This window comes from Bison bison, unplaced genomic scaffold, assembly GCF_000754665.1.
Source record: "Bison bison bison isolate TAMUID 2011002044 unplaced genomic scaffold, Bison_UMD1.0 scf7180017864289, whole genome shotgun sequence".
NCBI classification, from domain to species: Eukaryota; Metazoa; Chordata; class Mammalia; order Artiodactyla; family Bovidae; genus Bison; species Bison bison.
The window spans coordinates 15,306,743-15,322,568 of NW_011494861.1; the positions used below are offsets into that span (position 1 = coordinate 15,306,743).

At 38.1% G+C, this 15,826-nt stretch overlaps 1 protein-coding gene across 4 annotated transcripts in view; it reads left to right on the forward strand.

Moving 5' to 3' along the window:
* KLHL20 (kelch-like family member 20) overlaps positions 1–15,826 on the forward strand; it is a 56,880-nt gene extending 41,054 nt beyond the window's left edge. For all 4 annotated transcript variants that reach the window (XM_010850069.1, XM_010850068.1, XM_010850070.1 and 1 more), the window contains 6 exons: positions 2,339–2,522; positions 3,334–3,477; positions 7,528–7,661; positions 8,276–8,484; positions 12,029–12,135; positions 14,277–15,826. In XM_010850069.1, coding sequence (XP_010848371.1) covers positions 2,339–2,522; positions 3,334–3,477; positions 7,528–7,661; positions 8,276–8,484; positions 12,029–12,135; positions 14,277–14,361 — 863 coding nt within the window. In that variant the 3' untranslated portion in view covers positions 14,362–15,826. The remainder of the gene's footprint in view (positions 1–2,338; positions 2,523–3,333; positions 3,478–7,527; positions 7,662–8,275; positions 8,485–12,028; positions 12,136–14,276) is intronic.

Below are 15,826 nucleotides of genomic sequence, written 5' to 3' on the forward strand. Positions count from 1 at the left end.
CATCTGTCTCTACTTAAAACTTAATCCTTAATTTTCTTTGATTATTATTGCAATTTTGTTTACATTATCTTCGGAATGCAAATTACCAGTTCTCACTTAACTTTGGAAAATTTAGTCTTCCTTTCTTCATCCTGGAAGCCTTAGATCAAATCTATAACCTCAGTAGTTTTTTTACTCAGAAGCATTTACTCCTATTGATGTCTTCTGGCTTTTCCTCTTGTTTTCCATTAGGTTTCTTGATGCTTCTCAATTCTGTTTCTTTCTTTTTATTTTTATTTTTTTTAGTGTTCACAGTTCTTTGATCTTTATCACAGATACTTTATGAAAGTTGCCTACTTTAAGGTAACACTTTTTGACCAAATCTGTCTTTGAGGTAATTTTTTTTTTTAGAGTCAGCATCTCACACATATAAAACTATATGTCCCCTTTTCAGCAATATTTTTCCTTAAGTACATCACTTAACACAAATTGATAATTCTCACAGCAGAAACTATGCATACACTTTATCTTGCTAAATACCATGTGCATGTATGTGTACTCAGTCACTCAGTCATGTCCAACTCTGTGCAACCTTATGGATGGTAGCCCATCAGACTCCTCTGTCCTTGGAATTTTCCAGGCAAGAATACTGGAGTGGGTTGCTGTTTCCTCCAACGGATCTTCCATACCCAGGGATCGAACCCCACATCTCCTACATTGGCAGGCGGATTCTTTACCACTGAGCCACGTGGGATGCCCCACGTACAGTGTGCTTGACTTCTAATAATAACTTAGTTCAGTCCCAGTTATTGCAGTCACCTGCTGCTTTGGAAATTATAATTCACATAAAATTGCCATGAGGCAGTGGAATTGAACAGCTCTTTCCTTTTCTTGTTTCCCCGGGTCACAAGAAAGGTATAAATTTGATTTTTTAATGGCCTTTTTTCCCCTTTAGTATCAAAGAACACAGTTTATGAAGTGATATTAACTTCATTTGCAGCCATGAAATCCAATAAAAAGCTGGTTTCAATGGCTTTCATTATAAAATTGTGCCTGAGTTTTAATAATTAGGCTGTTTGATTTGTCTCAGGTGCTTGTAACCCTCATATTTGCAGCCAAATCTTATGTTAGAAGTGAAGGTGCTTTCTCTGATATAGAAACTCCAGGCATATATCCCAGAACAGAATTCAAATTGAAGCAAACTGATATATACAAAACTTACTGTGACTTAGTTGAATACTTAGTATTAGCTGAATATCCTAATTTAAATGAAACCATAATAAAATGTATACAACATATTGAGATTTGAAATAAGGAAGTGAGTTTTCAAATCCAGCAGAAGATGGTTAGAGACATTCTCATTTTATTCTGGCTCAGGAAGTTATTGCAGAGAAGGCAATGGTACCCCACTCCAGTACTCTTGCCTGGAAAATCCCATGGACAGAGGGGCCTGGTAGGCTGCAATCCATGGGGTCACTAGGAGTTGGACATGACTGAGCGACTTCACTATATTTTTTCACTTTCAAGCATTGGAGAAGGAAATGGCAACCCACTCCAGTGTTCTTGCCTGGAGAATCCCAGGGACGGGGGAGCCTGGTGGGCTGCCATCTATGGGGTCACACAGAGTTGGACTTAGCAGCAGCAGCAGCAGGAAGTTAGAGACCTCCTTGAAACCATTAGTTTTCAAATGTTTTGAGGTTAAGTTATCTTTAGACCTCACCCTCTATGCTCCAGAATCTAGCTCTTATTTTAGATTGAAATAGAGATGATTTTAAAGAATAACAAATTAAAAATTTCTGCTATAATTAGTTTTCTTTTTTTTTCAGGGAGCGCTCAGAGCTTTACTGAACTCTGTTTGAACCTTTTATTCTGAGTGTTACTTTTGAAAAATGTATTCAAAATGTTTTCTGATCTTAAATGTCATGTTGGATATTGTAGAATTCAATACAGACCAGATAAACAGAAAGCAAATATTTTGAAATATGTCATAAGAATTTCTGTATTATTTTTAGTCACAAGACAGTCTATAAAGAGATCATGAGTAGATGAGCCAAAAATCCCTCCCCAGAAAGAATAAGATTATGGTAATCCCAGTGGAATAAGCAAAAATCATAATTTATATTTTAACTTGCTTCTAGAGGCATCTGGCAAGTCCAAGCATTAGCTAGCTAGCTAAAGTCGCTCAGTCGTGTCCGACTCTTTGCGACCCCATGGACTGTAGCCCATCAGGCTCCTCTGTCCATGGGATTTTCCAGGCAAGAGTGCTGGAGTATCCAAGCATTAGGGCTGTTTAATGGTTAGCAGTGAGTGATATGCTTTAGGACAGACATTCTCCTGACCGTTTCTGTTACTTCCCCAGTTGGTGGTTGGTGCAGTGGAGATGCCATTTCTAGTGTTGAACGATATGATCCACAGACTAATGAATGGCGAATGGTAGCTTCAATGAGCAAAAGGCGATGTGGAGTTGGAGTCAGTGTTCTTGATGACCTGTTATATGCAGTAGGAGGCCATGATGGATCCTCTTATCTCAACAGTGTTGAAAGGTAAGGTCAATTTGAATTTTTTTCTCTACTATCCATATTGTTTTGTTTGAGATACTAATTAGAAACTGATGTAACTTGTTGCTTTAGTTTTGTGTCTGTGGCACTAGTTGGCAGCCTAAACCACTTACTGTAACAAATAAGTCCTTTATAATCTGACCTCCACTTATTTTTCCAGTCTGTCTTCCTCAGCACACCACTATTTCTTAAACACTCTAGTGCAGACCCACCAAATTGCTTGCAGTTCCTGGACATGCTATGTCCTTTTTGCCTATATGTTTGCATGCCATTCTCTTCCCTGGAATCTCTCTTAAAGATTCAAAGGTTACTTATTATATAAAGCCTTGTCTGGCACCATGCAGACTAGTTAATTACTCAGTCCTCTCATCTTTCACAAGTATTTTGAATATACTTGTACATGTGACATTGGTTATAATTGTTAAAATATATTCTCCCATATCTATCACAATGCCTGGCACACTGGAAACATACAATAATTGATTTTTTAATAACTTCTAGCTTCTTGTCACCTACCCTTTTTCATTCAGCCATGTTCCTGATACTTATGAAATACATCTATGAAACGTTTCAGTGTATCAAGATCTAGAGATAGATTCTGTAGTTGAAAATAACATGAACATCAGAAGAATCAGTGCCATAGAAGTTAAAAAACACACACACACACTTAAAAACAAATTGAATTAAATAGGGTGGAAATGATTAAATATTAACTGTATCATATGCCATCACATTTATAAGCCTAGCCAAATTTTCTTTGTGTAATACAGACCCTGTCTTGATGTGTTCTCTGTAGGTACGACCCCAAAACAAACCAGTGGAGCAGTGATGTGGCTCCCACAAGCACCTGCAGGACAAGTGTAGGTGTGGCTGTGCTTGGAGGCTTTCTCTATGCTGTGGGTGGCCAGGATGGCGTGTCCTGCCTCAACATTGTTGAAAGGTGAATTTTTTAACTCATTTTCAGTTTTTTTTAAAAAGAATATAGAGGGCTTTTTTAAAGGAATAATTTAGAACACTAGAAATTCACTATCCAGTAGATTTCCCATGAGCTGTGAGGAAAAGGTTTTCAGTTAACCTTATAGTCTAGGAAGATGAAAGATATAATCCAGTTTTTACACTTATATGTTATATAGGCTGAGCCTAACAATGAAATGTTGGAATCATATTTTAAATTACATTTTATGTATGATGTCAAGCATACCACTTCTGAAATCTGTTCTGATTTTTTCCCCCAGTATTTAGAATGATTTTCCTCAGAGTTCCTTCAGGAAAATGATTAATTCTTGGTGCAGCATATATCTTATAAGGACTATAAAGTATTTTGTATATGGATTCTCATTAATTCTTGAAGTATACTTAGGGAAATATTAGTGGGCTGCCTTGATTTACTTTATACTTTTACAGATCAGTGAATTTTGGTGAAATAGATTCTATTTTTAATTTCTTGCTCCATCATTTTTTTGTCATTCTACCTTAGAGATTAGGTCTTGGAATCTCATGCACTTAATTACTGGCAAGAGCACACTATGCTTCATCCCCTCTTCTTCTTTTTTTATTTATTTTAGTTGGAGGCTAATTACTTTACAATATTGTAGTGGTTTTTGCCATACATTGACATGAATCTGCCATGGGTGTACATGTGTTCCCCATCCTGAACCCCCTCTCCCACCTCCCTCCCCATCCCATCCGTCAGGGTCATCCCAGTGCACCAGCCCTGAGCACCCTGTCTCGTGCATAGAACCTGGACTGGCAATCTATTTCACATAAGATAATATACATGTTTCAATGCTATTCTCTCAAATCACCCCACCCTCGCCTTGTCCCAGAGTCCAAAAGTCTGTTCTTTACATCTGTGTCTCTTTTGCTGTCTTGCAAATAGGGTCATCGTTACCAACTTTCTAAATTCCATATATATGCGTTAGTATACTGTATTGGTGTTTTTCTTTCTGGCTTACTTCACTCTGTATAATAGGCTCCAGTTTCTCCCACCTCATTAGAACTGATTCAAATGTATTCTTTTTAATGGCTGAGTAATATTCCATCATGTATATGTACCACAGCTTTCTTATCCATTCGTCTGCTGATGGACATCTAGGTTGCTTCCATGTCCTGGCTATTATAAACAGTGCTGCGATGAACATTGGGGTACACGTGTCTCTTTCAGTTGTGATTTCCTCAGTGTGTATGCCCAGCAGTGGGATTGCTGGGTCGTATGGCAGTTCTATTTCCAGTTTTTTAAGGAATCTCCACACTGTTCTCCATAGTGGCTGTACTGGTTTGCATTCCCACCAACAGTGTAAGAGGGTTCCCTTTTCTCCACACCCTCACCAGCACTTATTGTTTGTAGATTTTTGGATAGCAGCCATTCTGACCGGTGTTAGATTTCATCCTCTCTTCTTAAAAAGAAATGTTTTGAAATAGCATTTACTAATAGTGTTATCATAATTAAGTAGACGAGTTTAACTCTGTCTTAAAGTTACAGGTAACTCTTGAAAGCAATGCCAGTTCCCGTTTATGTTTGTCAGGACACTTATTTCTCCACTTTGAAAACTCTATGCAAGGGAATTCTGGGAAGATAGTTGATTTATAATGTGTTAGGTTCAAGTGTACAGCAAAGTGAACCTGTTATACATATACATATATCCACTCTTTTTTAGATTCTTTTTCCATATAGGGCATTACAGAGTATTGAGTAGAGTTCCCTGTGCTATACAATAGGTCCTTATTAATTATCTATTTTATATATAATAGTCTATATATGTCAGTCCAATCTTCCAGTTTATCCCTCCCCTGCCCTTACCCCCTGGTTATCATAAGTTCATTTTCTATATCTGTAACTGTTTATGTTTTGTAGATAAGTTCATTTGTAGCCCTTTTTTTAGATTCCACATATAGACGATATCATATGAAGTTTGTCTGTTTCTGACTTCTCTCAGTGTGACAATCTCTAGGTCCATCCATGTTGCTGCAAATGGCATTATTCATTCTTTTTTATGTCTGAGTAATATTCCTTTGTTGGAGAAGGCAATGGCACCCCACTCCAGTACTCTTGCCTGGAAAATCCCATGGATTGAGGAGCCTGGAAGGCTGCAGTCCATGGGGTCGCTGAGGGTCGGACATGACTGAGCAACTTCACTTTCACTTTTCACTTTTATGCATTGGAGAAGGAAATGGCAACCCACTCCAGTGTTCTTGCCTGGAGAATCTCAGGGACGGGGGAGCCTGGTGGGCTGCCGTCTATGGGGTCACACAGAGTCGGACATGACTGAAGTGACTTAGCAAGCAAGCAAGCAATATTCCTTTGTATATGTGTACCACATCTTCTTTATCCATTCCTACTGATGGACATTTAGGTTGCTTCCTTGCCCTGGCTATTGTAAAGTAATGCTGCAGTGAATACTGGGGTGAATGTAAGTTTTTGAATTATGATTTTCTCTGGATATATTCCCAGGAGGGGGATTGCTGGATCATAAGGAAGCTCTATTTTTAGTTATCTGAGGAACCTCCATGTTATTCTCCATAGTGGCCATACCAGTTTACATTCCAACCAACAGTATTGGAGGGTTCCCTTTCCTCCACATCCTCTCCAGCATTTATTGTTTGTAGATTTTTTGATCATGTCCATTCTGACTGGTGTGAGGTGGTACTTCATGGTACTTTTGATTTGCACTTCTCTAATAATTACAGATATTATCATGTGCTTTTCAACCATCTGTATGTCTTCTTTGGAGCAATGTCTGTTTAGATCTTCTGCCCATTTTTTGATTGGGTTGTTTTTGTTTTTTTTTTTTTAATTGAGCTGCAGGGAGCTGTTTGTATATTTTGGAGATTAATCCCTTGTCAGTTGCTTCATTTTCAAGTATTTTCCCCCATTCTGAGGGTTGTCTTTTCATTTTGTTTATGGTTTCCTTTGCTTTTGAGTTTGTTTAGGTCTCATTTGTTGATTTTTGTTTATATTTCCATTACTCTAGGAGGTGGATCAAAAAAGATCTTACTGCAATTTATATCAGTGTGTTCTGCCTATATGTTTTCCTGCAAGAATTTTATAGTATCTGGTTTTACATTTAGGTCTTTAATCCATTTTATTTTGGGGTATAGTGTTAGGTTGTGTTCAAATTTCCGTCTTTTACATGTAGCTGTTCAAGTTTTCTCAGTACCACTTATTGAAGAGACTTCCTTGTGAAGCCCTTCCTAAATTCCTGATTCATGGAAACATATGGTTAGTGTGGAAAGTCACTGAGTTTGGGGTGGTTTGTTACACAGTGGTAGATAACTGGAGCACTGGTACTGTTATCTCAGGAACTCTGGAACTGCTTCTCAGAGCTGTGACTAAAACTTCCAACAAGGCTTAGCTTTGGAAGTGCCAGAAAAAGCTGCTGCTGCTGCTGTCGCTTCAGTCGTATCCGACTGTGCAACCCCACAGACGGCAGCCCACCAGGTTCCCCCGTCCCTGGGATTCTCCAGGCAAGAACACTGGAGTGGGTTGCCATTTCCTTCTCCAGTGCATGAAAATGAAAAGTGAAAGTGAAATAGCTCAGTCGTGTCCGACTCTGTGCGACCCCATGGACTGTAGCCCACCAGGCTTCTCCATCCATGGGATTTTCCAGGCAAGAGTACTAAAGTGGGGTGCCATTGCCTTCTCCGAGAAAAAGTCTAGAAGCTGAAATTAACTGTGACAGCCAGAGTGAAGGGCCATTGCTGAGACAATATCGACAGGGTTGGCAAACAAACAGAAAGTGTCTAGTCTTTCCTTTTGGCAAAATCTAGTAGAGAGCCACCTTAGCAAAGGAGAAATGTAGTTTTCAGATTTCTAACCACAGCATCATAAGTCAGAATACTAATAACAATGGAAAATATGTTAGATAATCACTGTACACTGGACCATAGCAAATCTATATATCTAACATATCTTTAGCATGATTTCATACCTTATGGAAACAGCTTCACTTAACAAAAACATGCGTGCAGTCTTTGGTCTCTCTTACTGCAGGTATGATCCAAAGGAGAACAAGTGGACTCGGGTGGCTTCTATGAGTACCAGAAGACTAGGTGTAGCTGTGGCTGTGTTAGGAGGGTTCTTATATGCTGTAGGTGGCTCTGATGGGACATCTCCACTCAACACAGGTTAGTCCCTTCCAGAGTCAGTCTGGTTCCCCCAAATCAACACATTTTTCTTAGGAGAGTCCCCTCACAAAAAGTATAAGACGTCCATGTTATCCTATAATTTATTAAGAAAATTATTTTTCCACTAGGAGAGTGCAACTCATAGCTGTTCATCAGGTCTTCGGCAGCCATAGTCTACTGGTGTATTTCTAAAGTATTTCTTTCTCCCTTAATTTCACAAGTTACTGGGAATTTATAGCATTTATATAATGCTATATAAACTAACATGATATAAATGCTAGAGAGAGAAACTTATTACTATAAACCATTTTATAGCTATCCTCTCATTTAAACATACAAAGAGATGCCACAAGTCACCTAGCTTAGAACTAGGTACTTTGACTCCAACACATGTCCTTTCCACCAACCATACCTAAAAGAAATCAGTCCCTGATGAGAGTATAGTGGTATTGTCCAAAGGTAGATGAGTCTTTCTCAAAAGCAAAAATCAGACTGCTTATTGGAAGAAAAAAAAAAAAAAAACATGTTATCAAAAAGCAGAGTAGCTATGAAGAAAACTAGAGGTGGGAGGAAATGATTGAACAGTCACTTACTGGCTTTTCTTTTCCCTGCAGTGGAGCGTTATAATCCTCAGGAAAACAGATGGCACACCATAGCCCCTATGGGGACCCGGAGGAAACACCTAGGCTGTGCAGTGTATCAGGATATGATCTATGCCGTAGGAGGCAGAGATGACACTACAGAGCTTAGCAGTGCTGAGAGATACAACCCCAGAACTAACCAGTGGTCTCCGGTGGTGGCTATGACATCCCGCCGTAGTGGAGTAAGTGCCTGGCTACTGGAAACTGAAAAGCAAGCACCAAAAGAGGGAGGGCTGTGCAGAAGAAGTCTGATCTGTAAAATATAATACAAGGGGCACAGAGGGGATGCACTCTGGATGCAGAACAACCCCTATTACTTTTGTACTGGAAAAAAAAATGTTAATTTCTTTTGATTACTGTTATCCCAAGAAGATACGTAACTTATATCCAATCATATCTTTACTTAGAGAATTCCTTTTTATGATTTATTTTTATTGAAGTATAGTTGATTTACATTGTTTATTTCTGCTGTATAGCAAAGTGTATAGTTATATTCTTAATACTCTTTTCCATTATGGTTTATCCCAGACTACTGAATATAGTTCCCTGTGCTATTCAGTAGGACCTTGTGGTTTATCCATTCTATATGTAACAATTTGCATCTTATGTTTTATCTTATAATCAGTTGCTTCTTTGAAAGCCATCTCCCTGTCTATCTACTACGTTTCCTAATTTTACTCATGTTCATTGATATCTATCAGATATATGGGTTCATCTATACCCAATGAAGGTAAATATTCCTACCTAGTGTTTCTAGGTGATATTCTAAGTAGTTGACATACCAATTGAATGTTTAGGCAGAAACACATCTGGCCCCACCACCAGTCTACACAGACTGGTTTGAGTCCATCCCATCTATAGTATAGATGACCTGTGTCGTGGTCTAGACCATGAACAATGACCTGTAACTACAAGAAACTTCCAGAGTGAAGTGTAGAAGTTATCCATTCTAGGAGATTTAACCAATAAACCATTGATCCCAACAGGAGCTCATCAATGCAGGATAACAGGTGGGATAACCCAGCTTTAGCTAACAATTTCATAATCTGATAAAAGGGAGTGAATTCTGGTTTGCAGAGATCCAAGACCACCAGTGGGCATCAGCTCGTCAAAGCATTCACATGCCTGTGGCTCTTTATTAGTGTCAACAGCAGCTTCTTTGTCATGTTCCTATTGTTTTCACTGCTACATTGTGTTGATTATATATCCACTCATTTAGCCAATACTTATCAAGTACTTCCCTGGTGCCTCAGACGGTAAAGCGTCTGCCTACAATGCGGGAGGCCGGGGTTCTAATCCCTGGGTTGGGAAGATCTCCTGGAGAAGGAAATGGCAACCCACTCCAGTATTCTTGCGTCGAAAATCCCATGGACAGAGGAGCCTGGTAGACTACAGTCCATGCAGTCACAAAGAGTTGAACATGACTGAGTGACTTCACTTTTCTTTATCAGGTGCTTACTATGTGCTGGAAAAGGTCAATTTTCATTCCATCCCAAAGAAAGGCAGTGCCAAAGAATGTTCAAACTACTGCACAATTAATTGCACTCATCTCACACACTAGTAAAGTAATGCTCAGAATTCTCCAAGCTAGGTTTCAACAGTACATGAACCGTGAACTTCCAGAAGTTCAAGCTGGATTTAGAAAAAGCAGAGGAACCAGAGATCAAATAGCAAGGATCTGTTGGATCATAGAAAGAGCAAGAGAATTCCAGAAAAACATCTACTTCTGCTTCATTGACTGTGTGATCACAACAAACTGTGGAAAATTCTTCAAGAGATGAGAGTACCAGACCACTTTATCTGCCTCCTGTGAAACATGTATGCAGGTCAAGAAGCAATAGTTAGAACCGGACATGGAACAGACTGGTTCAAACTTGGGAAAGGAGTACGTCAAGGCTGTGTGTTGTCACCCTACTTATTTAACTTACATGCAGAGTACATCATGCAAAATGCTGGGCTGGATGATGTACAAGCTGGAATCAAGATTTCCAGGAGAAATATCAATAACCTGAATTATGCAGATGACATCACCCTTATGGCAGAAAGCAAAGAGGAACTTAAGAGCTTCTTGAAGAAGGTGAAAGAGGAGAGTGAAAAAGCTGGCTTAAAACTCAACATTCAAAAAACGAAGATCATGGCATCCAGTCTCATCACTTCATGGCGGATAGATGGGGAAACAATGGAAACAGTGACAGACTTTATCTTCTTGGGCTCCAGATGGTGACTGCAGCCATGAAATTAAAAGTTGCTTGCTCCTTGGAAGAAAATCTATGACCAACCTAGACAGCATATTAAAAAGCAGAGACATTACTTTGCCGACAAAGGTCCATCTAGTCAAAGCTATGGTTTTTTCAGTAGTCATGTATGGATGTGAGAGTTAGACCATAAAGAAAGCTGAGCACTGGAAAATTGATCCTTTTGAACTGTGGCATTGGAGAAGACTCTTGAGAATCCCTTGGACTGCAAGGAGATCAAACCAGTTAATCCTAAAGGAAATCAATCTAAATATTCATTGGAAGGACTGATGCTGAAACTGAAGCTCCAATACTTTGGGTACCTGATGTGAAGAGCTGACCCTGATGCTGGGAAAGATTGAAGGCTGGAGGAGAAGGGGACAACAGAGGATGAGATGGTTGGATGGCATCACTGACTTGATGGACGTGAGTTTGAGCAAGCTCTAGGAGTTGGTGATGGACAGGGAAGCCTGGCATACTGCAGTCCATGGGGTCACAAAGTGTCCAACACAGTTCAGTGACTGAACTGATGTTCAGTATAACTTGATTCCTATCCTCAAAGAGTTCCCAATTTAGTAAAGGAAATTAAAGTGTTTACAGCTAACTAAGGTTTCCCTGGTGGCTCAGTGGTAAAGAATCTCTCTGCAACGCAGGAGACATAGGTTTGATCCCTGGGTTCAGAAGATACCCTGAGTAAAGAAATGGCAACCCACTCCAGTATTCATGGCTGGGAAATCCCAAGGAGAGAAGAGCCTGGAGGGCCACAGTCCATAAGGTCACAAAAGAGTCAGACACAACTTACTGACTAAACAACACAGAAGACAAATCCTCTACTAGCGGCATGTGCGTTATAGGAGAACGTGGGAGAGTATGCTTAACACTTTGGAACAGTGAAGAGACTTACCAGAGTAAGTTACACGTAAAGTACCTTGAAAGAAGAGTAAGACTTTATAGAAGAGGGACAGAAAATATCAGGGAACAACACATGCAAAAGTATGGAGGCATTTAAAAAGTATGTTATTTTCTGGGACTAGCAACTACTCTGATATTAATGCAACATAGATTACATTAGAAAGTGAGGTTAAAAGGAAGGAAAGTATCGATTTCTGAAGGTCCTGACATAATAAGGACTTTAAATTTATCTTTCAAAAGAGAATTTTATTGACAACTTAGGTAGTGGATCAGAACAGGCAAATACTAAAAGAACTGAGAGCAGTTTGGAGGTTCTTGCTCACTCCCAGTGAATGTTTTACCTAACATTCAAGAAATAAATGTTTTCAACTCTGTGTAAATATTCTAGTTGGGTATATAATTTTATAGTTCTCATAATTAAATAACTTTTGTGATTAATTTTTTCTTTCTGTGTTCAAGTAAACCAGAATGTAAGGCCATAAAGACTTATCTTTTATTAAAGAGATTTATCTAGAAACCAGTCTAAATTTCATAGTGATTCTCTAGCTTCTGCGGCAGCCACCATGTTTTGGTCCCGTAGGTTGGCCTGGCAGTAGTGAATGGACAGCTTATGGCTGTAGGAGGCTTTGATGGCACAACGTACTTGAAGACAATTGAAGTTTTTGATCCTGATGCCAATACATGGAGGTAACTTTTAAGCTATGTTCAAATCACCTCACTGCTGACCTGAAATTCATGGGCTTGAGATAATAGTCTATGACCATCAAAATCAGGATGGTCAGTACATTGAATTACCTCTGGCAATATGTTGAAAAGGACTCAAAGTTACCCACATCCGATGGCTTATTTTGACCTCATTGCTCTAAAGGGGCTGATATCATACAAAATCCCTCTCTTTGGTAACTGTTCAGTTTTAAAATTAGAGATAGCAAAGACAGAAAAAAACAATCTCCTTGCTAGCCACACCATGTTCAGCTCAGGAAACTAAGGCACTGAGAAATAAAATGAGCTGCCTAAGCAAGTTAGTGAACGTTAGAATTAGAACCTGGACCTTTGTCTCCCAATCTGTCATTGCAGTTTTTATGCCCAGAAAAACAAACTGCAGTTACTGTTTAAAAAATATTTCATTTTAAAACTGATATTTTTCCTTGAGTTTTAAAAATACTTAAATATGTTATTATTCTATTTTAAAGTCTGGCAAATTTTAACAGTCACTTTTAGAGAAGAGGCTACATCTTAGGAGAGTTTAACTAAGCTAAACTGTATTTATAGGTCTGACTTGACTTTGCTTTTAAATCGTCAGTTGTCTTAACAAATCCTTCCCAACTACTTAAGTAGTTCTTACAAATTCACATCATCAGGTAACTCTTGAATTTATTTTAAATATTCAAAAATGTATACAAATTTAGCAAAATTCTCTTAAACCTTTCAACTTAAAATCTGAAGTCTAAATCTTTGTTCAGTCATGCAGTTTTTCTTCATTCACAAAGCTAATCTGATAGATGCTTTAATCTTCCAAAATCTCTTAAAACACTACAAGATCTTAAAAGGTCTAATATATAGTTAATTCTCAAATTTAATATAAAACATTAGGAGTATGGGTTTGAGGTACTTTATACTAATATCTATTCTACATACTAGCTTTTCTAAGAAAATAGTTTTACCTCTGAAGCATTTGCAGGTTTCTTTCTCAGTAAGTTGGACTTACTTGCCTAAACAAGTCTGTGTAACCATCTCAGCAGTTGAGGTTGCACATTAACCACAGATAACAGTCTGGACATGAGATTTGAGGCAGCTCTCAAAGACTTTTTCATGACCATGCAAAATAAGCTGACGTCTTCTATAGTCACTATTCCAGAAGGGAACAGTCTTGGAAGTCCATTCCGGCTGCATTCTAAGTATTTCTAATTGAGAACCTGTAACTACCCACCCAGGTTTTTGCCATTAGTTTATAAGATTTAACTCATAGGTTTACTGGGTTCTTTCATCCCTGGGAAAACCACTTTGACAGATACCTGAATGACATTCTTTGGATTCTGCATCTCCCTCATGCTCTGCAGGGCTCAGTGGTCACAATACTAAAGTCAGACTTTTAACATTGTCGCACTCTTTGCTTCTACCTCTCATTTTCACAACCTCCTTCATGAAGTAAAGGTTTACTGAATGTTCTAGACCCTAGGGATACAAAGGTGAACAAAACAGTAAGCATAATTTGGGACGACAGCCAAATTTATTTCTCATTTTCTGACCATGATCCTACGTAAGGACTTGTTTCTCAGCAAGTATTACTAATATATGTTTGTAGTATTTGACCAAGTGATATTCATGAAATTCTTAAGGACCAATTGTTGAGGGATTATAAAGTTTTCTTTATAATCATATCCAGTTTTGTTCCATAAAGCTTTGAGAAGACTTCTAAGAGTCCATACAGAACAAAAGAATAAAAATAACTAACCAAAGGTTAGGCAAAAGGAAAATGTAGGTGGGGAAATATTATAGCCAGGGTCAAAATTAGCCACAAAAATGTAGAATATGTGATACTGCATAATTGTTATTCAGTCTAGATGCAGAGTTATAAAGTTATAAGGCAAAAAGTGTATATAGCACTTCTCTTAAAATAGTATTCTGTAAGTCAGAGAATTTAGTCAGTGTCTGAAATAATTCTGCTGCTTTCCAGTGCTCAGTTCCAGCTCCTAATCTTTGGAAGAGATGTACAAAGCTAAAAATATTAGTTGTGATAGACAAAGAAATGTTTTATTAACATTTATGTTATGGAAGAAACAATGCTTTTTTCAATTGGAAATCTGATTGTGTTTCTTTCTTTGCAGATTGTACGGTGGGATGAATTACCGTCGGCTTGGGGGTGGTGTAGGAGTTATAAAAATGACACATTGTGAATCCCATATATGGTGAACACACAGAAGACGGTCATGTATATCTTCCTCTGTATTCTGGAGCGCTTTGACTTTGGAGCTTTGTACAGCTCTAGAAAACACTAAACAAATCTTATTCTTTGCCGGTGCCTCAACATGTGGAAATACAAATACAGTGAAAGTACTTCACCTGCAAGATGCCACCTTTGCACAATAATTTTTGGTTCTGTGCACAAAAATATTTATTTTCGGTTTTAATTTATCATGGGACTTTTGTTGTTGGGGGGTGGTTTTTTGTTTCTGTTTTTGGATTTAGCCTTCCTCCCATCAAAAGAAAAAAAAGACAAAAAAAAAAGGATTTCAAGCAGTAAAACCTTATTTTTAAGATATTAAGTTTGAAACCACCAATAAGGGAAGAGGGCTATATGTGATCTAGTTGTCAGTTCTAAGCACTCCATCCACAAGACTCCACTACTTACAGAGACATACCAATGACAAAGATAGGAATACAAAGTGTATTAGTTAGCCATCATTCTTGCACTAAGCACCAGAAGACTTGAAAAATCTAAAAAACAAAAAAAAAATCTCATTTAACTAGGATAATTCAAAAGGAATATTAAATCGATAAAACCAGGACTCACATGCCAAAGTTCTCATCAGTGGAAGCTCACATCTTGTTTCCTTCCATATAAAACTTGTTTGCCGCTATATTTAAAGTCTTTTTTTCAAATATTTTCATTGAGTTTCTGCTAGATCTAGAGCTCTGCTCAGTGCCTCTACAAAACAGTGTACAATTCTTATACTGTCTTGAGAATCCCCCCGGTAGAATCATGTGCAACTCTGCAAGAGTTTTTGCTCAAAAACATTACTGACTGAAGCAACTTTCCTTTCTATTTCTTATTGCTACTAAGGACCAGCAGGGAGAAATGTCCTCTCCCCAGCAGTGAATACTGTTATGCAATTTACACTTGATGCTCAGGCCTGCTGAAGCTGAGGCTTACCTGTAATCATAGCCTTCCAGGGGATGAATTCTTCAGTTCGTCTAATAGTACGCTAACGAGTGTAAAGTCACTTGAGGCATTTTATTAACAAAATCTTGGTTCTTTTATAAAAACTATATATCATTATCCTCATACTATAAAGCCACTGTTACTACTACTCTCAAATTGCACTTTCTGGTAAAAAGCTAACATTTTTAAGGAAAAAAAGATACATATTACAGTGGTTTAAGTTTTTTTGTTATTGTGTTCATAGATCAGTTTTTTTCAATGTATTTTACAGGAAAATCTTTGAATAAGACTTTAACCACGACCAAAAGGAATAATCTTTTCTCCCTCCCCTCACTACAGAAATGTTTGGCAACATTTGTGTTTACATTTAAAGATCATTTGCACCTTTACAAGGAAAAATATAAGTATTTGGTAAATAATTGTTTACATGTATCATTTATGCTTTTTTCTAGCATGTATAACTTTTTAAAATAAAGGTAGTACTTGCCATAAAAA